This window comes from Urocitellus parryii, chromosome 15 (assembly GCF_045843805.1).
Source record: "Urocitellus parryii isolate mUroPar1 chromosome 15, mUroPar1.hap1, whole genome shotgun sequence".
Lineage (NCBI taxonomy): Eukaryota > Metazoa > Chordata > Mammalia > Rodentia > Sciuridae > Urocitellus > Urocitellus parryii.
In genome coordinates, this window is record NC_135545.1 from 57,995,126 (window position 1) to 58,020,705 (window position 25,580).

At 50.4% G+C, this 25,580-nt stretch overlaps 2 protein-coding genes across 5 annotated transcripts; one reads left to right on the forward strand and one right to left on the reverse strand.

Moving 5' to 3' along the window:
• The first annotated feature begins 4,719 nt into the window (after positions 1-4,719).
• Positions 4,720-20,979, forward strand: Drc4 (dynein regulatory complex subunit 4). The gene is made up of 11 exons (XM_026382019.2): positions 4,720-4,784; positions 6,548-6,634; positions 9,106-9,303; positions 9,673-9,879; positions 11,954-12,008; positions 12,668-12,873; positions 13,630-13,797; positions 14,119-14,205; positions 16,940-17,149; positions 19,304-19,369; positions 20,515-20,979. Exons 1-11 carry the CDS (start codon positions 4,782-4,784, stop codon positions 20,662-20,664), a joined length of 1,437 nt encoding a protein of 478 aa, XP_026237804.2. The 5' UTR covers positions 4,720-4,781; the 3' UTR covers positions 20,665-20,979.
• Positions 20,980-21,060: 81 nt separating this feature from the next.
• On the reverse strand, positions 21,061-24,085 carry LOC113177490 (5-hydroxyisourate hydrolase-like). 4 transcript variants are annotated; one of them, XM_077793221.1, is made up of 5 exons: positions 23,898-24,085; positions 23,740-23,771; positions 23,271-23,409; positions 21,846-21,981; positions 21,061-21,317 (listed from the first exon to the last, which is right to left on the reverse strand). In XM_077793221.1, the coding sequence occupies exons 3-5, from the start codon at positions 23,399-23,401 to the stop codon at positions 21,228-21,230; spliced, it is 357 nt and encodes a 118-aa protein (XP_077649347.1). In that variant the 5' UTR covers positions 23,402-23,409; positions 23,740-23,771; positions 23,898-24,085; the 3' UTR covers positions 21,061-21,227. The 4 variants fall into 4 exon arrangements, with proteins under 4 accessions (XP_077649347.1, XP_026237805.2, XP_026237807.2 ...); XM_026382020.2 differs by having other exon boundaries at positions 23,740-24,085; XM_026382022.2 differs by having other exon boundaries at positions 23,271-23,482; positions 23,740-24,085.
• Between the last annotated feature and the right edge of the window lie 1,495 nt (positions 24,086-25,580).

The following is a 25,580-nucleotide window of genomic DNA, read 5'->3' on the forward strand; positions in this document are numbered from 1 at the left end:
GCGGCTAGCGGGGTCTGGGAGGGGCGCAGGCGGAGGCGGCGTCACCCGGCCCGGGCGCCCCAACAGCTGCAGCGGCGACTCGGCCCGGGATCCAGGCACAGCGCATCGGGGCAGCAGCCGGGGGGCCGCGGCGGCGGGGAGGAGCCCGCGGGGCGGGGCGCGCAGCTGCTCCGGGTCCCGGGTCCCCTCCCCATCTTCCCCAGCCGGGCAGGACAGGTGCGGCCCCGCCCTTTTCCGCGCGCGCCCCCTGTCGGCCCAGGGTCCTGCAGCCCCCCTCCCCCGCAGACTTCACCCCTTTCAGACCCCAACCGGACTAGGCTCCCGTTTCCCATCCTCTGCCGGGTGCCGGGGCTCCTGTGCACTCACTCGGCAGCCGGCAGCCCCGGTGGCTTCGGTGCATTTGTTCACCCCCAGGTATTTATGAGGCATCCGGTGGTGCTGGGGCGGTGGGGATCCAAGAAGGGGTCAAAGCAGCATTACCCTCGAGCGGGAATTGCAGATCGTGGTTAAAGCAATGAATCTACACTGAGGGTGGGTAGGGGTGAGAGCCGGGCTGGGGAGAAGGCAGGGCCTGGCTCAGTCCAGTCTCATCTCCAAATGCTGGTTCTGTACCAGGCCTGTCCACAGACCCTGGATGTGGGCAGACCCTTGAGCGCTCATAATGTACCGACCTGTTTTTGCACAGTATCTCATTACTTCTCCTAGTGATCCCAAGAAGGTGGTACTCTGAGTTTTCAGATGAAGAAACTGAGCACCGAGTGGTAGGTAGTAATGTGCCCAAGGCTGCACAACCAGGGCTAGAAGTGAGAAGGACTCAGCGGGAACCCTTGCTCTGCAGTTCACAAAACAAAAACAAATTAAAGAAAACTTTCATGGGGGAGGAGTAATTTGTCCCAGTGGAAAAGACATTGAAGGAAGGAATATGAAGTGACAGAGGGACTTCAGTACTGGCTCCAGGGAGGGTGGGCCAAACAGCTTCAGCCAACCAGAGTCAGATTCCAGGATGGTTCTCAGGCCAGTTTCACCGGGTAGCCAGCCCCCTTAGTACTCCGTGAAGGTCAGTTCCACAGGCTAATAGTTACTCATTTTCTTTAGTTTACAAGACAAACGAAAGTAGCTGCTATTTAAAGCCCTTTAAAGTGATTTCAGGCCCACCAGAATGTGAGCTGCTGGTGGTGGTTCAATTTGAACTCATGATCCTCCTTGCTCAGCCTTCCAAGCTGCTGGGATTACAGGCATGCATCACTAAGCCTGTCATCCAAAATGACTTTAAGAAAGGCAAGGTAGGGGCTGGGGTTATGGCTCAGTGGTGAAGTGTGAAGCACTGGTTTGATCCTCATCACCACATAAAAATAAATTATGGAGCTGTGGTTGTGGCTCAGTGGTAGAGAGCTTGCCTAGTATGTGTGAGGCACTGGGTTCAATTCTCAGCACCACATGGAAATGAATGAACAAAATAAAGGTCTGTCAGTGTCTAAAAAACTTTAAAAACTAATTAATTAATTAAAGGTATGGTGTCCATCTACAGCTAAAAAATAAGGTAAAGCAGTATTTCTTCCAGAATCTTCTACTCCCATAGAGATATTTCTGCTTATGAGGTCTGGACATGTCACTTCTCCTGCCAATAGTATGTGGCAGATGTGACGTCAACTAACTTCTGAGCCTGGGCCATGAGAAGGATTCAGCTCTCCTGGAAGCCTGTTGTTAGAACCAGGCCACATGGCAGGCTACCTGCTTGGTTCTGGCTGTCTGTGCCACTGAGGTCCCAGCCAATAGCAACTTCAACTGCTTTTTAAGTGAGTCCCAACCCTGCCTTTGAGCTGCCCTCCAGTGGGGCTGAGTGAGTTGTCCCCTAAGTCATTGTCAGGTTGCACATTAATGAGCAAAACAAATGAGGTCACTGTATTAACTATAGCATTTTATGCAGTTGCCTGTATGATGTCAAATTGTTATTTGACAGTGAATCCCACTTCAGGGACAAATAAATGATACAGAGGGGTTCTTGTCAAAGTCTTCCCAGCTGGTAATTGACAGGTGATTTGGCATCAGAGGCCAGTGTTTATTTTCTCTTTAACTTTTCCGTAAGGACATTCTCAAATACACAGGTGGGAGAATGGCACAATGAGAACTCACCAACCTGATCTGACAACTTCTAGCTCATAACTCGTCTTCTCTGTCCTCAGTCACCTCCCTCTGCTGCTGGGTTGTTTTGAAGAAAATTCTATACATTATATCATTTTCTAACTACTTCAATATTTACCTCTAAGATATAGATTCATATTATCCCAACAGCCAGGCCTGCAGTCAGTTGATGCACTGGGTAGCCTGAGCTAGTTTACTTGGATCACCAAGTGGTTGTATTAGGAAGGCCCAAATGTTAGACAAAAAAGTCAGTTGGTTTGTATGTATTAACATTTGCCCTTGGACTTTCCAGGAAGCTAAAATGCCATTTGTTAGGGTTTCTAAGCTGCACAGCTTGATACTGAATCAAAGTTTTGAAGCCATACATGTGAAGAAAAGACTCTTCTAAAAATCAGAATTCAGAATTCAATATGAGGGCTGGGGATGTGGCTCAAGCGGTAGCGCTCTCGCCTGGCATGCGTACGGCCCGGGTTCGATCCTCAGCACCACATACCAACAAAGATGTTGTGTCTGCCGAGAACTAAAAAATAAATATTAAAAATCTCTCTCTCTCTCTCTCTCTCTCTCTCTCCTCTCTCACTCTCTCTTTAAAAAAAAAAAGAAAAAAAAAGAATTCAATATGAAAAACCCAGATGACAGTGGGCCTTGTTAGGAGTGAAGGAGTGTACACCCAGGGCTCCCTGAACTATTCGTCTTTGCCCATCCACAATGAAAATCAATCTGTCTCAACTTCCCTGATGTAACCATCCTATTCTTAACCCTTTTGTTGAAAGGAGTTATGATAATCCACTTATTTAATTCAAGGCTCCATGCCAGACTTCTAAAGCAAAAAGCCAAGCATGAAGTACCTAGTGTGTTGGGTCTGTTGAGTAAGTGTTAAACAATAGTATTTACCCCACTGGGGTATCCAGCTGTAGTCTTCCCTGCCAAACCTCAGTTGGGAGACTCCTACCCCCACCCCAGCCTTGGAAAGGAGGTTCCTGTCAGGCATATAGACAGGCACAGTGGTGCTGGTTCCTTGTTGCCTAGGCTCAGTCACTGGGCCAGATCTTATTAAGACTTCAGGGCTTGCTATGAATATAGCATCTTGGCTAAGGATCTGAGTTTAGTAAGTCAATGGTCTTTCAACTGACTGTTCCTTTCCAAGAACATTCATGGTTTGGGTGGGCAGACAGAAGCAGCTCATTGCTGTGACTCTGGTTGCCTACCAATGAGCATCACTCTCCTGGCAGATTGGGAATACCTGAGCCCACCTGTGCCTTCCTTCATTACTCATACACTGCCCTCAATACAACTTTCTAGGGGAATTAGATTCTGGAATCTTCACTTCAAAAACAGATGTGAAGGAAGATGTGCTGCAAGATCTGACATCCTCCCTGCACCCAGTCCTGGGGATTGAATCCAGGGTGCTTTACCATTGAGCTAGATTCCAGCTCTTTTTATTTTGTTTTTGAGACTGCTTTTACTTAGTTGCTGAGGCTGTCCTCAAACTTGGGATCCTCCTGCCAAAGTCGCTGGGATGACAGACATGTGCCACCATACCAGGCTGCAAGATCACTTTTTTTTTTAAGAAGATAATAGGGTCTGGGGCTGTAGCTCAGTGGCAGAGCACTTGCCTAGCATGTGTGAGGCACTGGGTTCAATCCTCAGCACTACATAAAAATAAATAAAGATACTATGTGTTCAACTACAACTAAATAAATATTAAAAAAAAGAAGATGATAATGTTGAGTGCTTAGGCAAAAGCAAAACAACCACTGGCGAATGAAGACAGACACCTGCTTATGACAAAGTCAGCCTTCTGGGTGACACAGGTCATCATGCGGGTGTAATAGACTGGAAATTTGCAGGGACTGGAAATTTGCTTTGGAAATTATAAAATGCTTAGCAGTATTCAGAGCAAGTGGTTAGAAAAGGAAACCAACTGCCCTCTTTTCTACAGTGCTTGTTTGGGAGAGAACATCTACAGTGATGGGACCACCGAGGCTGCCTCTTTAGGCAGAGGTGGTTTAAAAATAATAATAATAATAATAGTTAGAGAGAGAGGGGTCACTTGTTTTCAAAACTTTGGAGCTCAACTTGAACTTAATTTTCTTTGGTGTTTCTGCTCCCCACTGAGGGTTTCTGGAAACCTACGGCGCATATTCAAGCCTCTCTAGGGCAGCAGGTGGGAGGGCTCTTCCAGCCGGGCGAGGTGAGTCCCTGGAGCAGACTTTCCAGTTGCGGTACTGTCTCCGAGCCTTGGGAGGACGACTGATCCTTCCTTCAGCCATTCGCCCATTCCCCAGCTCATCTTCATGGAGCACTCGCCATGTAGGCGCTGTAGTACGGAACGAAGGACACAGTTCTCCCTCCTCATGGAGCTCGAGTTCTAGTGGCGGGGACCAGCGATCAACGAAAGGCGCTAGCTCAGGGGCGTCAGGTAGTCAGGAGTCTCGGGGACGCACAGCAACCCGCCCATTTCCGCCACTCCGGCCACCTGGAACCTGCCCCAGCGCATTGCTAGGGACGCACTCCCGCCGGGCTGCAGGCATAGTCTCGCGAGAATCTCCGAGATTTCGTGCGGGATCTCGCACGGTTGCCCGGAGACGGCGCAGCCTCCGCGGGGCGGGTCGCGGTGGCTCTGGTCAGCCGGCGCCATGGTGAGGCTGGCGGGGTCCTGGGCCCGGGGTTGGGCGGGCCGGCCTGCGCTCGGAGACCCCGGGACGGGCTGTTCCTGGGATCGAGGACTGGATGCCCTCGTCGGGTTCCGGGGAAAGCCCGGGGTGGGGGGGTCTGCGCCTCGGAGCTGAGAGGCTTGGGTTCTTCGGGATGCCGTGCGCCCTGGTGGGCTTAAATTGCCGAGACCTCGGGCGCGGGGCGCGGGGTGTCCAGAAGACGGAACCTGGGTGTCTCCGACCCTCGGAACCCGGGGTTTCACTTCTTCGGAGTTCTGGGCACGCAGAGGTCCCGTGGAGGAGAGTCGGGGACAGGGGTACCTTGGGACCGTCCCCCACCTGGAGGCTCCTCTCCTCCAGCACGCCCTGAGAGAAGGCCGGTGCCCAGGGCATCAGCTCGGGGTTCAGATTCTGTTCCCTTGGAGAGCCTGGTCGGAGCCAGGCCCTAATAGGAGAAGCCCTGCGGGACCTCGCTGCTGCATCAGGGCTCTCTCCCTTCTTTTCTCCTGGAACAAGCCCCGCCCCTTGGTAATTTAGGAGTTTTTGGCAGCAGCGTGGTATCAGCTGGTGGGGAGGATGCCTCACCGCGGGAGAGCTCCAGGAGCCCCACTAAGCCCCTTCAGCTGACTGTGAACATCCCAAATGCTAACTGGTGCTGAATCTGCCTCCAAGGCTCATGACCTTCCAGGGCGGTGCCCTTCCTAGAGTAGAGGGGAGTTAAGGTTTAACCTTAGGAGTTAAGGTTTCTGCGTGCATCATTTGAAAACCACCTGGGAAGGGGGACCAAAGTACTTATCATGAGGTTGTGGGAATATTGTTTTTTTTTTTTTTTTTTTAAGAGACAAGGTCTTGCTATGTTGAGTGTTCTGCCTGCCTTGCCCCCAAGTTGCTGGGACAACAGCACCTGCACCACTTCATCTGGCTCTTTTTTCCAACTGTTTTTCTAAGATTTTTATGTAAAACTGGTTATCCTAACGTGAAAGCATAAACAGGAGAGCGTTGGCAGAAGGATAGGGCTTGGAAAATTGTATCTGTTTGAATGGCATGCATGAAATGAATGGGGGTAGAAGCTACCTCTCTCAGCCTTGTAAAAGCTATTAAAATGAAACATGACCCCATGATCAGTCCTTCTGCTGACCCCATTTACAGATCATCCATAGTGGATACCTTTTGATCAATAGTTCTTGGTTAGTGTTCCTTGAAGGAGTTTTATATTTTGAAGAAAAAAATCCTTATATTTTCAGGATTAGTTATTGCTATGGAGTCATTTCTCCCTACATTTATTTAACAATTTCTTTAAGGGGTGGTTACCAAGCATTTAGGCAACATGGTAACTTTTGGCAGAGTGGTATTGTGGGCTTCCTTTCTGACTCAAGTAAATTTTCCATTCTCATCAGTGAAATCTGCCATATACCATGGAGTGAATGGATTTGGAACAGATTCCTCCATTCCTTTTATAAAGAGAAAATGTATTTTTCTGGAAAGGGAGATGTCTCCTTTGTGCTTATCCAAATGTGTTGACAGGGTTGTGTGTGGTTAATGGTGGGAAAACTCAGTGCAGAGTGATGTGTTCCAGTTGAGTGCTCTTGTGGCGGGGGAGAGGGGGGTTAGAGTGAGCCTTAGGGGTAGAAGTTCCAAACAGATATTCACTTCCTCCTAAAATGCCCCATGGGAGCAGATCAGAGCCAGCCAAAAAGGGAAAGCCATTAGAGTGTCCTTTACTTACCCAATTGTCTCTTCAACCAAAGGCGCCCAAGAAGAAAGGGAGGAAAGGCAAAGCCAAAGGCACTCCGATTGTCGATGGGCTGGCTCCGGAGGACATGACCAAGGAGCAGGTGAGCAGGCCTGGGCTGTCCAGTCCTGGCTGGGGTGGATACCGCTCCAGGTACCTTGGTGTGTGTTTCATCACTACCCGATTCAGTCATCTCCCCTCAATCTGGATCTTCCATTTCTGTCCATAATTCCCATCAACTCTGCAGTTGCAGGTGCATTACATATTTTAAAACAGTGAAATATAGCCACATTAAGGAACTTTCTAATAGAGTGGTTGGAATTTGGAAGAAAATATTTTTCTGAAATAATAACTTTTAACTCTGTTATCTATCAGTCTTGCCCTCTTATGCATCTGATGTTCATAGAGCTATTAGTATACACATGTATGCCATTCTCCTTTATTTACCATTAAGCATCATAGCAGAAAGAAAGTTTTTGAAAGGAACATGATTTACCTAAAATCACATTTTCTCAATCTTATTAATTATTCGTCTTTTTTTTTTTTGAGAGAGAGAGAGAGAGAGAGAGAATTTTTTAATATTTATTTTTTAGTTTTCAGTGGATACAACATCTTTATTTTATTTGTATGTGGTGCTGAGGATTGAACCCAGCGCCCCGCACATGCCAGGCGAGCACACTACCACTTGAGCCACATCCCCAGCCCCTTATTCGTCGTTTTTGACAAACATTTGAATAAGGAGTAACAGTGTCAGGGCTTACTTTTTGTTATTGCCTGTGCTTAGTTTGGAGAGGGAGTGAAGTCTTTGTAGTTTCTTTGTGGTAATTATTATTTTTTCTTTTATTGGTACATTATAGTTGTATATAAGAGTTGAGTTCATTTTGAGTTAATCATACATCTAGTAATCATTTTAAGTTACTTGTTTATTTTGATGTAAAGGGCTAGTGAACTTAATTATGTGATGACAATTTCATTTAAAAGGCTCCTGACAACTATAGAATGTGGCAAGCATGGTGGACCTGTGGCCTCTGTGTTGATGGATGATGGCCCTGTGAGCGTATGACAGGGGACCTGTGTGATAGTATTAATAAACCTTACTTTCTTTTTTTTTTTTTAATATTTATTTTTTAGTTTTTTCTGTGGACACACCATCTTTGTTTGTATGTGGTGCTGAGGATCGAACCCGGGCTGCACACATGCCAGGCGAGCGCGCTACCGCTTGAGCCACATCCCCAGCTCCTTACTTTCTTTTGATAGTTTTAAGATTGAAAAATAAAGAGTCATGTGAGCTGAAGTGGTGATATGTGCTGTATTTTAAGTGCAAGGAAACCATTGGCAGTTTAAGCAGAGGTGTGGTGGGATCAAGTTGTGTTTTAGAAGGATCAGTGGGGTGATGGGTGGAGAGTGGATTGAATCTTGTATTGCCCCATGTCTAAGTTGTTTCTTGTACCTGTGTATGCCCCTCCCTGTAGAAGTGGAACTTTGATGTAGCCTGGTCCTAACTGGATGGTCTGCAGAGAGCGGGCTGGCCATGTCTACTGAACACTTGAGCACAGAAGCCTGCAGGGTCAAGCAGGAGGGTAGAGACGGGGGTGATCTGGAGAATTGTGCCCTCCCCTGGCAGAGAGCATCCGCAGTCACTTCACTGGGTGGTTTCCTTGAGGCATTAGACTTCATTGCTCTTTGTTTCCTGATTTTTCAAGAGAAGCTTGAAATTGGATATTTACAAGAAATCTAAATATTGAGTGATGGCAAAATCTAGCACCATGTGAGCCCAACAGAGCAGACTGGTTTCGGCTGTTTGAGTGACACCAATGGACTGTGATGGAAGACATTGTTTTTTTGCTGAGTCAGAATCTGTGATGCCTTACTTCCTCATGGGGTCCCAGACTCCTGCCCTGTGTCTTCACCTCAGAGGCCCCTGGTTGGCTCTCTTGAAGTAAGAAATGTGCTTTCCCTGTGTTTTGGGAGAGAAAAAAATGTACAATAAGTAGCCTGGGGTTGTGCTCAAAGATAACCAGTTCTCAAGAGAAATGAGATCCCAAGAAAGCTGTAAGCCTGACCTGCTTTTCTCCTTAACCTATTTGCTGATTTGTGATTGGCTCTGGGCCAAAACCTGTTGAGTGTTAGAAATCTACTGGTTTTGTGTATTTCTGCTTAACACTGTGTCTTTAACGGTGAAGTTTTTTCATTTTCTAGACATGTTTACATGCTGCTATATTATTTTCATATGTATTTTGTGTAAAATTGTCCTATCTCATTTTCTTTTTAATATTTTTGTAGTTCTAATAATGGCAAGGCTAATATCTTTGAGCAAAAAGCTTTTATGTTTCTTTTCAGAAATTTCTTTAGTATAAATTCCCAGGAACTGCTGTAAAAATAGAATTATTCTGTGAATACTGACCAAATTTGAGAAACTTTTGCCGTGTACCGGATGTACCCTGTCCTGATAGCCCTAACATCATGGTTCAACTTTTACTGTTAGTGCTTATTATTTTGGTAAGCGGCCCCTCCCTCTTTCTTCCTTGCCCTTCTTCATCCACCTGCCTCTGCTGTGGGTGTGTGCCTGGTCAGGTGGAAGAGCATGTCAACCGGATCCGTGAGGAGCTGGACCGCGAGCGGGAAGAGCGCAACTACTTCCAGCTGGAGCGCGATAAGATCCACACATTCTGGGAGATCACACGGAGGCAACTGGAGGAGAAGAAGGCTGAGCTTCGAAACAAAGACCGGGAGATGGAGGAAGCTGAGGAGAGGCACCAGGTGGAGATCAAGGTGAGTGAGGCTGGCCTGCCTGTGCCCGTTGGGCTCACCTGCAGCAACAGAGCAGCTGAACCAGGTGGAGGGGTGGGGGCTTTTCCCCTTGGCTTTGGGGAAACCTGAAGGTGTTTTTTCCTAAAAGAGCTTCACTTAAAGGGAAAGAAGCTCCCTCCCTCCAGTGGCAGGAGAGGCTCTGCAGGGCCTGTGTTTGAATCCCAGCCTCCATCGTGTGGAAGGAGCACAGGCTCTGGGGAAGCTGGCCTCCTTGCCGTTGGTGCTCCCTCTGAGCCCCCTGTGAGCTGGCAGGTGTCTCACCACTGGCCGAGGTGGTGTCCTGTTCTGTGCCTCAGAGCACGAGTGAGCAGATGGCCCCCCTTCCCACAGGTGTACAAGCAGAAGGTGAAGCACCTGCTGTATGAGCACCAGAACAACCTGACAGAGATGAAAGCTGAGGGCACTGTGGTCATGAAGCTGGCTCAGAAGGAGCACCGCTCGCAAGAGGGCGCTCTGCGCAAGGACATGAGGACGTTGAAGGTGGAGTTGAAGGAGCAGGAACTGGCCAATGAGGTGGTGGTGAAGAACCTGAGGCTGGTAAGTATGAGGAGTGGGCACCAGAGGGAAAAAGAATGCAGCCCAACAAACCATCTTTCAGGGCTGAGTGCAGATTGCCGTCTTCAGCCCAGGCAACAGGTTGTCTTCTCCAAAGGAAAATCAGCTCAGGATCTAATCCTAGTACTGCTAGTCTCTGACACACAGGGAACAGTATTGGCTGCTTTAGAGAACCAACCCTTATGAATGCCTGTGATCCAGTGACTGGGGAGACTGAGGTAGGAGGATCTCAAGTTCAAGGCCAATCTGGGCAACTTAGTGAGACCCTCACAATAAAAGTAAATAAATAAATAAAAAGGACTGGGGATGTACATTAATGGTAGAGCATTCCTGGTTGCAATCTCCAGTCTGCAAAAAAAAAAAAAAAAAAAAAAAAGAAAAAGAAAAATCAACGTGTAAGATATATCCTGGGCAGCAGTTCTTCAGTAACTGCTGGCCTTTGACTCTTGGGGTTTCCAGGTAGAGACTGAAATTCATTTGCTGAGTGTCCATTAGGTGTCAGGCCCTGATCACGATCTCTGTCAGAATGCCTTCCCAAGTGGGGCTAAATGTTCAGGAAAGAGAGAGAGAAGACAGAATAAATGTGCCAAGTGCATACAGCAAAGCTGTTAGGGGTGAGCATTATAGGAAGAGCAAAGTGGGGTGAGTGCAGGGAGCTAGAGTTGCAGGGAGGCTGCAGTTTTTATAAGAGTTCTAGCATTACCTCATTGAGAAGGTAACATTTGGGTCAAGGCTGGAAGGAGTTAGATGTCTGGGCTGGGGGAATTCCACCCTAGAGAAGGGATGGGCCAGAGGGAAGACCCAGAGACTAGAGGAGCAAGGAGTAGAAAGGCTGGAGGGATGATCAGAGCTTGTTAGCCTGGGGGCTTTGGTACAGGTCAGTAGGGAGCCCTCTGAGAATTGGGGAGAGGAAGGATGTGTCTGACTTTAGTTTTCAGAGGTTCTTCTGTGTGCTGGGTAGAGAGGCCTTCTTAACACATCTGCCTCATGCTGGGAGCAGCCCAGCTTCCACTGTAGGATGTAACTCAGTGGCATTGCAGGCTGCAGCAAAGCACGGGTGCTGAGGGCCCCCAGAATTGCATGGTCTTTCCTGAGAACCACAGAGTGGCTGGTTTCAGATCAAGTCAGTGGTATGAGGCTGTGAGCTTAACCTGAAGTGTGGGTATGTGTTACGTGTTCAGAATGCTCCTTCATGTAAAAATACTGCCTTAAAAATAATTTAAGTTTATAATTAAAAATTGTACTATATAGGGGCTGGGGATGTGGCTCAAGCGGTAGCGCGCTCACCTAGCATGAGTGTGGCCCGGGTTCAATCCTCAGCACCGTATAGCAACAAAGATGTTGTATCCGCCAAAAACTAAAAAAAAGTAAATATTAAAAATTCTCTCTCTCTCTCTCTCTCTCTCTTTAAAAAAAAAAAAGATGCTTTAAAATATTTATTTATTTATTTCAATACTAGTAATTGAATCCAGGGATGCTGTACCATTGAACTACATCCCAGACCTATTTAAAGATTTTTTTCTTTCAAGACAGGGTCTCACTAAGTTGCTCAGGATAGCCTTGAACTTGTGATTGTCCTACCTTAACCTCCTGAGTCACTGGGATTATAGGTGTGTGCCTCTGTGCCTGGCATAATAATTGTTTATGAAAATAATTTTTGAATGTTGCTCTGAGCAACAGTGAGGTGGGTTTGCAGGAGCTATTTGAGGCTCCTGGAAAGAGCTGTAGCTCTGTGTAGAAGTGGCTGTTCTCCAGCCTATGGGAAGGCACCAGGGGGAAACCCAGCTGTCCAATACTCAGATCTGTTATATCTTCCAGGCTCAGAGGTGATCTTGCTCAGGGAGATGACTTATGAAATGTGGAGATTACCAAAACCATGTTATTCTGGGCAGATTCCATGAACTTAGAGGGGAGGGGAACCCAGCAACCAGTAGCATGAGCAGCATGGGGTTTACTGAGCTGAACTTTTCTTAGCGGGGAGGAACAGGGTTGGCCTGAAGGGTATGCACCCCTCTCTGCTTCACTGTCTGGTAACTTGCTATTCTTCACCTGGCAGAAACATGCTGAGGAGATCACCAAGATGCGGAATGACTTTGAGAGGCAAGTTCGAGGTCAGTTCCTAATATGCACATTGGTAAGATGGTGTCAGAGACCTACCTTCATCAGAAAGTAATTTGCCTCCAGAGCTTGTTAATTCAGAGCATGACAAGCAGATTAAAATAGCCCCCCCCCCCCACACACACAGGGAGAGAATGGACCCACTCAGAATCCCAGAACAACTATTTCTGTGTGAGTTTGGGAGGCTGTGGATACCTCACACTTCCCCACTCCTGTCTAAAATCAGTAGTTAACAGCAGGCACGAGTTATTCAGTCTTGTGGGCAGCATTTTTCAAATAGTCTTCTGACCGAGAAGCCTCAGATTTCAGAAGTCCATGAGGTTTACTGAGTAAGCCCTGTAGTCTGTGGCTAGGTGTTGAATGCCCATTGGGGTCAGCTGACAGTGTTGGGAGCCCCAGTGCAGGCATTGATATGCCTGTCACTGGAAAAGGAGGGCCAACAGTGGCCCTTGCGCTGAGTGTGTCCCCTTGAGCCTTAGCAGGAGAAGCTCACCTAAGCCTTTCCTGTTCTTTGGCAGAGCTTGTTTGCACAACCTTTGTTCTGACCATCATGGCAGTTCTGGGGCCCTATTTTCAGGGTTCATCTATTCTTGTAGCCACATGGCACTTGTTTTTCCTTTGCTAAGCTGCTGTATGTGCTGCTTCCTTTCAGAAATTGAGGCCAAGTATGATAAAAAGATGAAGGTGCTAAGGGATGAGCTTGACCTGCGGAGAAAGACTGAGATCCACGAGGTGGAGGAGAGGAAGAACGGCCAGATCAGCACACTGATGCGGCGTCATGAGGAGGCCTTCGCTGACATCAAGAACTACTACAACGATATCACGCTCAACAACCTGGCCCTCATCAACTCCCTCAAGGTGCTCACCTGGGTTGGGCCCGTAGACACTCTTTGCCTGTCCTTGTTGTGGGCTGCAGACTCCAGCTCTCACAGTCCCCTGGACCCAACACCCCTTTCTGTAAATGCACTGGACAGAGCCCCTCTGCTACCCTCAATCGAAATATGTAAGTAATGTAACTTATCTCCACCCATAATTGAGAATAAGCAGGCCAGGTGTGGTGGTGCATGCCTATAATCCTAGCTACTTGCGAGACTGAGGCAGGAAGATCACAAGTTTGAGGCCAGCCTGGACAATTTAGCAAGATCCTGTATCAAAATAAAAAATAAAAAGAGCTGGGGATGTAGTGCAGTGGTGGAGCACCCCTGGGTTCAATCGCCAGCACCACAAATAAACAAACAAAATTCCAGTTTCCCGAACTGCTGTGAAGCAGTAACAGGGTATCCTGACACACCAACACCCAGGCACCATGCCATCGCTGCAGTGTGGCCAGAGTGGGCAGTTGTCATGGTCCCTCAGATGCTGGCAGTGGCAGGGTTTCCATGGTGAAGAGCAGCCCTGGTGGAGTCCTGAACAAAGTGCAGGCTCTCATTTTGTATGGAAGCTGCATTCCTAGAAAATTCAGAATAAGTTTAGACTTTGCAAAATACAGTTTATACACAAAACAAGCCTAAGTCCCCAGCGTATGTGAGGCTGGAAGGACATGTGTGGTCAGGAGAGCACCCAGTCTATGCTCCACAGGCTGAGCCCCTCCTGCACCTGCACCTGAGCCCATAGGAGCAGATGGAGGACATGCGGAAGAAGGAAGAACACCTGGAGAGGGAAATGGCAGAGGTGTCTATGCAGAACAGGCGTCTGGCAGACCCTCTGCAAAAGGCACGGGAGGAGATGAACGAGATGCAGAGGAAGCTTGGGAAGTATGAGAGGGACAAGCAGATCCTGGTGGTGAGTTCCCTGCTGAGTTCCTCCCTCCTTGGCACATGCATTCCTGGCCTCAGGAAAGTGGGCACATCTGGGGGCAGCTCCTGAGGGCGGGAAGGGAAAGGGAGGCTGGACTCTTTACTTCCATTGAGGGTGCTAAGGGAGATGAGGCCCTAGTCTTCCACTATCCTACCAGCCAGCCTAGGTGGGGCCCGGCTGTTGGAAGTTTTCCAGCCAATTGTTCCTGGAGATTATTTCTGGCCTTGCTGTCTTCTAGAAGCTTGTGGTACATGGATACTTGTGAATCTGAATGCTTTCTGTCCCCACTCCCTGTATTCTCTCTAGAGCACAACAGCACGTTTGAAGGTTACTGAGAAAGAGCTGAAAGACCTGCAGTGGGAGCATGAGGTGCTGGAGCAGCGGTTCGTCAAGGTTGGTGAGGCTTGAGGCCCTGGCTGTCTCTGGGACTGGGAGCTGGAGATTCTCTTGCCTGCTTCTCAGTCCACTCAGCTTTTATGAGTCAAAAGACTGTGGTGGTGTTGGTGTGTGACACTTGTCTGCAACTCTGGAGGCGGCTGAAACAGGTTCAGGTTAGCCTGGACAGCTTAGTGAGGCTGTGTAAAAATAAAAATAAGAAGGGCTGGGGGTGTAGCTCAATCATCTCCAGCACCACAGAATACAAAAAGAAAAACAAAAAGCCATCCTGGCATTGTACAAGGCCTGGGGCCTCAAGGGGAGTGCCCCCCTGTCCCTTCAGAAGCTGACTTTGCAGTACATGGAGGAGGCCTGGCCCAGGCAGCAGCTGTTTCCCGCTGCATGAGTGTGTTTCTGAGCATTAGCCTGTTACACGCTCGTTGTTCAGAAATACTGGGATCCTGAGGGTAAGTGAACCAGCTGCTCAGTGCTGTCCCCATAAGAGCTGATGGTTTTGTGAGCCACCTTCCAGGCTTCTTCCTGCATCCGTTAGCATAGATGTGGCTCCGTGGTTTACAAAGTGGGAGCATGTCAACAGCAACCTGCATTTTAATCTCACGGTTTGTCCAGGCTGCACACACACATCAGCCTCGTTCTTTGTGACAGCTGCATCTGCTAGTTTATAGTTCCCCTTGAGGAGCTGTTCTTTGTTTCCAGTCCTTTGTTCTTACTACATTGTTGTTGCGATTACCCTTTCCATTTCATTCTGCGCTGTGTGATCAGTCCTTGCAGTGGAGTGCTGAGTCAGAGGGGTCTGTGCTAGAATGCTGATGAGTCACTAAGAGGGCTGCTCTGGGTGATGCTCCTGACAGCACTGCCTGAGGGCCACTTCCTGCTCCTTCCTGCCTACTCTAGAGCTGATGAACTTCCTCCTTTGCTGATAGGATTGGGCAGACACTTCTCATGGATAGTGCAGGTCTGATGTCTCTTGCAATGTTACTTCCTGCCTCTGTGGTTTGAACGTCTGGCCAAGGATCACCCTGCATCACAGGACCCTTATGCTGAGTCTGTGGCTCACGTGGCTGAGCATTTCATCATAAGCCATAGTCACTAGAGAGTTCACAGCTGCAGACCAAAAATGAATTGGCCCCATCTCCCCATAGCAGGCCTCTCAGGAGCCTCGCATCTGTGTCAGATCTTAGTTCACCTTCAGAGGTGCTGAGGGTTTCACAGGGTGTGGATCACTGGGCTCTGCCACTGGCAGCCAATGACCTGCACAGACAGTCCCTTGACCCCTAGGCTTGTCTGAGTCCTGCTCTTCCCTTCTTCCTTCCTGTGAATTTGGTGGCCAGCATTAATGGGAGGTACAGAGCAGAAACATGTCTGGGTTGCATCCTGTTCTCTGCTGCATCTTGCACATGAATATGGCTCATGATGTATGCCAGTCAGTGTCTCAGAGAAGCAGGAATTCAGATTTGTTGGCAAAATCTAGAGACTAATGATCCACAGGTTTCTGACAGGGAATTGAATATAGGCAGATCCATGGGACTCGGCACAGTAGTTGGGGAGGATATGGTACTCTCTGCTTGGAAGGCTGTAGGGTATGCTGCTATGTGGAAAGTTGCAATGATGTAGCATGATCCTCCTTTACTAACAGTGATGAGAACATTCTGGAAGGAGTCATACCAAATGATCACAGTAGTGGCCTCTGGGCATTGGGGTTAAACAAGTGTTTACTGGGGCTGGGGTTGTTGTGGCTTAGCGGTAGAACGCTCACCTAGCATGTGCGAGGCCCTGGGTTCGATCCTCAGCACCACATAATAATAAATAAATAAAATGAAGGTCCATTAATAACTAAAAATACCAAAAAAAAAAAAAAGTGCTGGCAATGTGGCTCAGTGGTTAAGTAACCTTAGGTTCAATTCCTGGTACCAAAAAAAAAAAAAGAAATAGAAGGGAAGAAGAGACATTTTTACTTATTGGTTGACAGACTGCTGCTGCAAGGCTTGCTTTAGACCTGCCTTGTAGGACATATTGATGGCAAGAAATCAATATGTCAATATGTAGGAAACTCCAAGGGCTCTCCTGCAAATATTGCCTGCTTGCAGATGGACAGGCTCTCACATGGGGGCAATCAGGGCTACATCTCCTCTGAGCCCACAGCCCTAACTCAGGCAAAGCTGGGCCTGACCCACCTATGGAGCAGATTTCAGGGTGGGGCTGTTCCTGCTCTTAGCACACCCCACTACTGCTACTGCTTCTGCCTCCTCCTCCTTCCTCTTCCCTCTCTTCCCCCTCCTTCCCCCCCCTTTTTTTTTTTCAGTCCTAGGGATTGAACTCAGGGTGCTCTACCACTGAGGCACATCCCTAACACTTTTTATTTTTATATTTTGAGACAGAGTCCTGTTAAGCTGCTGAGGCTGGCCTCAAATTTGTGAACCTCCTGCCTCAGCCTCTGGTTACAGGTGTGCACCACTGTGCCCAGCCCCATTGCTTCTTGAGGGGGTTCATGCTGCTATTTCTCTCTTGCATTCCTCTGTGTAGATAGCTGCATACCTTTAACTCTGCACAGAAGATGGGGTTTCAGGCAGTGGATGGCACATAGACCATGTATTCTAGGTGTGGTCACCAGTGTAAGTGACCTTTTGTAGTAACAGTGTGCTCCACAAAGGGGCAGGGTAGGAGGTGGCTTCTCCCCAGTGAGATGTCCCAGTGGGGGACTTTGCTGCTCACCCCAGTCTCCTTCTTGCAGGTACAGCAAGAGCGGGATGAGCTCTACCGTAAGTTCACTGCAGCCATCCAGGAGGTGCAGCAGAAGACAGGCTTCAAGAACCTGGTGCTGGAACGCAAGCTGCAGACACTGAATGCTGCCATGGAGAAGAGGGAGGTGCAGTTCAACGAGGTGCTGGCGGCCTCCAACCTGGACCCTGCAGCATTGACACCCGTGTCCCGCAAACTGGAGGTAGGCCCAGGGGCTCCGGGGGCAGGGCTGGTGGCTGCCCCAACTCTTACCTACAGTGGGCAGCCTAGTCTCCTGTGGTGGGACCCTTTGGTCCTGCGCTGTGCCTCCTGAGCCAGAGGTGACCTCAGTTACCCACGGGGGGCGGGTTTCCTGCAGGCGTCTGTGCCTCAGGCCTGCCTGGGCCTGCAGTTTCCTTTGAGGGGTTTTGCTTGTGTTGCTGTTGGGTCTTGCTTGACCCTCCTTAACCTCATGGCACCTCATAACTTCTGAGCCTTGCCATTCCAGTTCTCCTGTGGCTCATCATGAGGCACCAAGTAGAACTGAGGATATTCTAGAAACAGAAAAGCTGCTCTGGGAATCTGCAGGACTGAGTCCCTCAGTCACTTGCCAGTGGACTCAGAGACAGGCCTGGGGACAGCCTGGGAGTGGAAAAGCCATGCTCAGCACCCATGCACCTGTACTATAGGCAGCTCTTCTACGATGGCTCATCACAGTTTACAACTCTAGGCCCAAAGAATTAGCTTTGTGTCTAGGCACCTCATCTCTATTTATGACACTCCATCCTGGTTTGCTTCACTGCCCGTCTCCCCTCCCATCCTGACCTGAGGCTGCATGCAGTACTAGGCCTCACACTGAGCACCCCAAGCTGCCTAGGGAGCAGGAGACCCAGAACACCCAGGGTTTGTTGGAAACCCAGGACTAAGGGCAACTGCAGGCTGTCAGCTGTCAGTGTAGGGTTGGTCAGGAACCACAACTCTGTTCTGGGCACAGAGGCCTGATCACAGAGAGCCCCCTCTGCCTCAGCTGGGGAATGCATGGCCAGAGATAGCAGATAATGTCAGTGCAAGACAAGGAACAGAGATCCAAGAGCTACTAAAGACCAGCTCCACAGGACTTATCCTGATTTAGGAGGGGCTGGGAGGGTCCAAGGTGACAGGCTATGTTTCTGGACAGGGAGACCGAGTGTTTACAGGAGAGCAGCAGGGCCCTGGTTGTACCTGTGGGACCAGGTTACTGGGATAGGCCGGATCTTGGGCCTGGGGTGGTGTAGCAACACAGGAGGGGAGGGGCCATGTTGGGACTGGCAATAACCTGTCTCTGGGATTGGAGGCTCACCTGCAACATGGGTAGGTGTGAGAAGTGAAGTCCTGCTGTTTGGACACAGAAGAGGGACAGTTCCACCTCTGTGGACGGGTAAGCCTGAGATGGCAATGATAAGAATCAGTCCTGTCCACCACAATCAGGTGAATACTAACTAACTGTGGGTTACAGTTGGTACTAAATGTGGGTTAGCTCTTGTTTTCCCTGGTTATTCTTTTTTTTTTTTTTTTTTAAAGAGAGAGTGAGAGGAGAGAGAGAGAGAGAGAGAGAGAGAGAGAGAGAATTTTTAATATTTATTTTTTAGTTCTCGGCGGACACAACATCTTTGTTGGTATGTGGTGCTGAGGATCGAACCCAGGCCGCACGCATGCCAGGCGAGCACGCTACCGCTTGAGCCACATCCCCAGCCCTCCCTGGTTATTCTTATCCCAATTTATAGGCAAGTAGCCTGGCAGTGAAGTGACAGCAGTACCCATAGGATCTCTCTCAAGAGAGGTGCGAGAGGGTTTGGGGAGCTTCTCGGAGCCAGGCTAGGTCCAACTCTTAGTCTGGCACCTTACAGCACTCCTCAGGTGGGAGCATCCCAAGGGGCTTGGGCCCTGCAGATCTGGGCCCATTACTTTTGGTTCAACACTTAAGGTTTTAAAAGTTACACAGACTACTCTTTCTGTTTAAAAATTGGATAATAATGCCACATGATTCAAGAAGTTTAAAAGTGTAAGTTTTTTTGTTTAGTGCCAGGCTGTTGCAAAGTGAGATCTTTGCTGTCTCTGGTAACCCATGTTTATTACTTACCATCAAGACAGTTTCTCCATGGGGTGTGGATGGCACCGGGACATACTCCGGTTCTCCCCTTCCTCCCATTCTGTTTTCTCTCAACCCTTGGGGACCTTCTCCTGCCGATATACCCTTGTCTAGATGCATACATATATTGAGCCAGGACTTTATTCCCTGAGCTTCTTGGGACCCCCAAGGGAGCTCCTAGCCCATCATCCACCTCCTTCACCTTGGCCAAAAGACCTGTCCCAAATTCACCTCTGCCTCTGTCCTCAGGATGTTCTGGAATCAAAGAATAGTACCATCAAGGACCTGCAGTATGAGCTGGCCCGAGTCTGTAAGGTATGCACCTGCCTCCCTGCCTCCTCCCTTGGCTATGGCCTGGCATCTGGCTTCAGCCTGTAGACAGTGTGACTGCTGACCATCTCTGAGGACCCATCCATTTCCCATTCACATGTCATTTGATGAGGCTGGTGGACCATCCCCATGTGAGGGGCAGACACGGCATGAGGCCATCTGTACCTGCCTAGGACTGAGCTGACTGCTCTGTCTGCAGAGGAATTCACCAAGAGCAGCTGCCCCACCAGTGCAACTCAGTTACACCCTTAACTCCGAGGGGTGGATATCACTTCTTGGTTCTGTTGTTTGGGGACATGTCCAGATGTTTCTGTCATCCTGTTTCTTTAAGACCCCTGGGTGCAGGCACTGTCCCCCACAGTTCCCAGGTTCCATGGCACCCACATGATCCTGGCTTCCTGACCCTCCCAGCCCCTTGCCTGCTTTTTCTGCACATGCTGGTGTTTGTCTGTGCAGAGCTAGGGCCATTTGCTGTGGACCTCAAGAGTCTACACCCCAGTTCTCTCTAGAGCCTATCTTTGCCCACACTGGAGTCATTTCTGAGCCATAGTGAGGACAGCTGCCCTTTTGAGCATTTGCGGAGTCAGGCCAGGCCTGAAGCATTTCACACACATCAATTCATTGAGCTTTTACAACCACCCAGTGAAATACGAACCCTTCTAAAAATGTGCGTTTTCTACAGTTGGAAGCGGGGACTTCTGGCATGGTAGCTGTGTTAGGCCCCCCAGCACTGTCTCCCAGGCCTTGTCTCTTGGGACAGATCAGGGGTGACCAGGACTCTTCTCCACGAAGGCCCTGCCCCTGGTGAAGATGCAGAGTTCCTAGGAGATGCAGGGTGCTGTGCCCATGGGAGCAGAGAATAGAGGCCATTGACAAGGGTAGGAGGGAACAGTGGCCCTCGCTGAGACATGCTTGCTGAGGAGATGGGGGGCACACTCAGGCCACAGTTCTGCTGAGTTCCTCCCTTTGCCTTAGCATACCTTCGTGTGTTAACACAGCTGCAGCTGTGTTAGCACGGAGCTGGCCTAAAGTGACCATTAACAGATGCTAGCCCTAACCTCTATGGAGTAGGGCTCAGCTCTGGGTGGGTCAACTCCTTGTTCCTCCCTGACACTGCCTTGTTCCCACAGGCTCATAATGACCTCCTGCGCACATACGAGGCAAAGCTGCTGGCTTTTGGAATCCCTCTGGACAATGTGGGCTTCAAGCCTCTGGAGACAGCGGTGATTGGGCAGACGCTGGGTCAGGGCCCTGCAGGACTTGTGGGTACCCCAACCTAGCTACATGCTTGGGGCTGCAGCCCACAGAACTGATTAGGGACACTCCCTAGGTGACCCCCTCTTTCCAGGCAGTAAGTTTTTAAATTTTAGATTATCATCAGTGAATGAAAATTTTTCCACATTTCCTTTGTGTTCTCTTGCTGGGCTCCGTAGGGGAGAACCACCTGCAGGAGAATCTCCTTCCCTGGGGCACGTCCAGCTTGTGCCACACCACACCCGAGTCCTCCAACTTCAGCAGCACTTTCTCTGACAGCCCCCTTGTTCACCTGGGGGCCAAGGTGGCAGAGATCTGGCCACCCATAGATTGCTCCTGTCCCAAAGATGGGAGCAGTTCTGCAGATGCAGTGCTGTCATTAGAGACCTGAGTGAGTCACAGCTGCCCACTGGAAGTAGCTCTGCAGATGTAGCACTGATTTTATTGACCCAAGTCACAGCTGCCCACGGAGAAACTCCAGAGCGGGGCCAGAACCTCCCCAAGGAAGTGGGTGACCACTGAGTGTGGCTGGGCAGGCAGCCCAGCCAGAGCAAGGATAGGTAAATAGCTCCTCCAGCCAGGCTGTGCTCTAGCTCCCTCTGTAGGTGGTGTAGGACCACGGGCTCAGCAGCAGAGGCACATGGAACTTCTGGGTCTCCTTTGTGATGGTGAAGACAACCTGAGAGAAGCAGAGAAAGCACCAGAAGACAGTGAGGGACCACAACCCAGGAGCCACCTGACCCCATGACTCCCTGGGAAAGCAGCCCGAATGGTGGGGCAGGGTCAGCTGGAGCCCAGTGGTGGACTGCAACCTCCCTGAGGGCTGAGGGTGGGCAGAAATCCTCCTCTGGGCATGCTGGATGTGGAAAAGGCCAGATGATCGGAGTGGGGGGAGCAGTCGGAGAAGGCCCAGGAGTTGGAGTGGGGCAGATGAAAACCTGTCTATGAAGGGGAGATGAGTCACCCCCAGCCTGCCTCCCCCAAGCCTGACTGGGACAGCTCATGGATGGGCATGTCAACACGGAGTCTCATGACGCCCGAGGTCCCAGGGTCCCCTTTCTTGTGGGAGCTCAAAGCAGGCAAGCTCAGGTGCCTGCCACCTCCCTGAGAGAGGTGGGACCAGTCTGTCCTTGAGGCCTGGCCGAAGACCTGGCCTGCAGGTCAGTGAGTCAGGGTCTCCACCCTCTCCGTCCCCCATGGCACTCACCTCTATGTATGGATAGAAGCTCTCCTGCCCCCTCTCCTTCCAGTAGCCCTGGGTTTCGAAGGACAGCTTATAGGTGCCAGGCTTCATCTGGCCTGGCCTCAGGAGCCCAGGGCAGCGGCCGTCCAGGTCTGTGTAGCTGGGGAGAGGATGGGCTGCTGAGATGAGATGCAGAGCCAGCTTCCCTCAGCCCTCCTGGGTCTGACCCCCGTGGGGTAGTGGGGCAATTGTAGGGACACTGCTACTGCCTATTTAGAAAATCAACACAGAAGCAAAAAGGGAAAAATTCTTCCATAGTCTACCACTTTGTATTTGACATATTTTTCTAGATTTTTTTCTATGTTTATATGTTTGTTTACAAGTTTTTTTTTTTAAATGCACCATAGATTATGATTCATGATGTTTTCTGTGTTTTTAATATAATTTACTGATCATGGCTTTCTGGGTCAATAACAATCCATCTATGTGGTGGCCTGTTTCCAACAGGATGGAAGGTCCATGTTGAGTGGGCTGATCCCTCATGGAGTGTTTTGAAGGCCTGCAGTTTTGCCTTATCACCTCTAATGCCCCCACATTCTTCATACCAGCTGGACCTAAAGAGTGTCCCACAGCATTTAGGAAGGGAACTGCATGTCTGGCGTGCATGGTTCCCTCTAACCCTGCAGTGGCTCCTGGCCGGAGCAGCACTGTGCTCACTCACAGTGGGCCTGGGTCCCTCACGCCTCAGCTTCTGTGGGGAGCTTAGCAGGGAAGCAACAACTGCACCCTAGACCCTGAACCTTTGGGTCTACCTTCCTGGGCTCCCCACTCCTGCCACAAGACATGCCTGCCTTCCTCAAGATGGAGGGTCATGGGGATGAACCTGCTCACAAGGCCAGCTCCAGGGCCACAACTCTGCCAAACTGGGTTTGCAGCACCTGAGACTGGAAGCCCCCATGCCCCCACCCAGCAGAGTGTGTGTGTAGTCCAGGCTGAGGATCACAGGCCTAGCTTGGAAGCCTTTTACCTCATCCTGCCTCCGTCTTCCCATCTGTAAAAGGGTATTAGGGTTCCTGTCCAGAGGAGGTATGGAGAATAAAAAGAGCAGAGATTAAGTGCTATGCCACCTCAGGCCACGGACTTGGTGGAGAGACCTACTGCTCCCACCCCAGCAGGCCTCAGCAAACTTGAGTCCCAGGACACTCACACCTGCTAAGATGGCCCTGTTCCCACATGAGGAACTGAGGCTCAGAGTCAGTAGGGAGGGTCCAGGCTGGGAACCTGTGTGCCTCCAAGGCTGAGGGGCTGGTGGGTGCCGGTGGGCAGCAGTCAGCTCTGTCTTCCAGCCCCTAGTGTCTGCACTCCTTGGCTGGGTGGGACTCAGCAAGGGCTGGTGCTGGGGGAGCAGGAGCTCTGGATTTCCACCCAGCCCCAGGGCCTGTCTCGTACCTTTTCTTCAGTTCTGTCCACTGCTGGCTGAGGTCCTCAAGCCGAGACAAGTGGAGGCGCAGGCCGCGGGCTGGGAGCCCAGACGCAGTATCTAGCACGTGTGTGGTCAGGGGGCTGCTCTCAGGCTCCATGCCAGTGCCTTGGATCACAGGAGGGGCAGGGTGAGCTCCTGAGGGCCTGTGCACTGGGTCCCCAGCCCTGCATCTGCACTTCTGAGAGGAGGGTGAACAGTGCAAGGGTCACTGGAATTGCTGAATCGCAGGACCATTTGCCAGGTGGCAAACAAACTAACCTGTGTCCTTGTGGATCCCCACTGTCTCCTTCCCCCAGCCATAGTTCCAGCTCACAGATAGCCTTGTTCTCTGGGAACCCAGCTTCACTTTTGCGTCCGTGGTTCGCAGGTCCCTTGGAGTTTAGCCCCCCAGGCAGATGAGGGAACAAATCCTGAGGGTACAGGCCTGCCCCTTACCTCAGGCGAGTCCAGGTGTATAGCTGGAGGGCAGCAGCTGCGAAGCTGTGCTGGGCAGCTCGCTATCTCTGGACTGTGGGATGCCCGAGCGGCCCTAGTGGGAGGTGGCCACCACAGGCCCCTCCGGTTAGCCCAGCCTGTGTGGCCACCCCTGGGCGAGCCGCTCCTCGTCCTGCCTGCGTCTCCCTAGCTGGCGCGCTCCACCCGCACTGTCCCCAGGAGCTGCCCAGCCGCCTTCAGGGGCTCAGGGCTTCCTGGGGGCGGTGGAACGCCTCCCACCTCCGGGGCAGGGACTCGGGGGCTGGGGCTGCGGGCGCGGGGCGGGGCTTGGGGGCGGGGCGGGGCGGTGGGTGCTGGAGCGGGGTGGAGTGGGGCGGTGTGCGCTGATCCCGTGTCCCCAGGACGTCCAGACTCAGGCACAGTTGTGATGGAATCCCTCTGCCAGCCCCGTGAGGTGTCTGACAGGCCACCTGACCTTGCCTCAGTTTCCTCATCTGTAAAAGGGGAGCAGTAGGACTCGGGAGGTGATGGAGAGGGTGCCCTCGGACAAGGAGAAGCTCCTTAGCACCCCTGCTCCCTCACCTTCCGGTGCAAAGGACAGCTGTGTGTGCAGCCAGGAGCGCTGTGAGGCTGTATTTCCTAGCGTCACGCTTATATAACATAGGGATCGTGAACATAGCATACACCACGTAAAAAGAAAGGGCATTCTGTTTTTAAAATCTGTATGTTCTATATTAAAACCACCATGCCGGCTGCTGGTTGTCTTGCTCTGGCAGAGGGCAACTTTTTTTTCTCTTTGCCAAGTTGCGATTCTAATTATGCAACCGTGATCCTGGTTGTTTGTAGGTGAGGAAACCGGGCCCTTCAGGGTGAGGCTGGGGGTGTTGGGTGGAAATCCTCTGGAGGTGAGGAGGAAAGTTTATTCAAGGTCTAAAGGCACCCTCTCGGGCCACCTTTAGCTCATGCCTGTTGTGGCAAGTGCTGGTGGGTTCCAGAGACAGAAGCAACCCTCCTGGCCCCACGGGGACCAATTGCATAAGAAGTCTCTCAGGCACCAGCATGCTCTGCAGCGTTTTGGAGGAATTAGGCCGGTTTGTAAAGCAGGCACCATCTCCTGGAAGCAGGTAGTGACAAGTCTGTCAAGTGGGAGGGAAGGCTGTAAGTTACATCCTCCCTGTTTGCAAAGATCCGCTCACCTGGCCCTCAAGCGCCTCATAATGTGTCATTATCCCCGCTGTCCGAAGGAAGAACAGGCACAGAGAGGCCATTATCAGAATATCGCCTCACATTGGCACTTGTCAATGGTGGATGCCTCTTGAGACCAGTGTTTGTGGCCAGGGGAATTGTTTTATCTCCTTAGTCTTTTGTGCTCTTGGGATTTTAAAAATATGGGCTTGTTTCACTTTTTCGAAAGTCTCAAATGTTATATGTTAAAAACAAGTAAACCTTTTTTTCTGGTGGGTGCTCTTTAACTGAAACTGTACCCTGGAGTGTACCTTGCTGGAGGGTCTGCAGAATCAATAGGCAGCCAGCACAGGGCTTGGCCAACACTCCTTTTGGAGTTCAGCATCTGGAAGTCCATCACACTGCTCACCTGGAGTCCAGCTCACCCCTGGCAGTCCTCAGGCCTGGAAGAAGAGGAGGGCACTGCAAGGAAAGGATCATATTCCAGTTTGGGTTTTTGAAAACCCAGCTTCTACCTCAAGGCCTGTCCAAAGGGAGGGGGCATGATCCTTGTCCTTGGAAAAACCCACAGAGCACTCCCAGGTACATAGCCACCCTGCTGAGTTGTTTGTCTATAAATAACAGGAGAGATCTGCCATGCCAGGTGTCCCTGACAC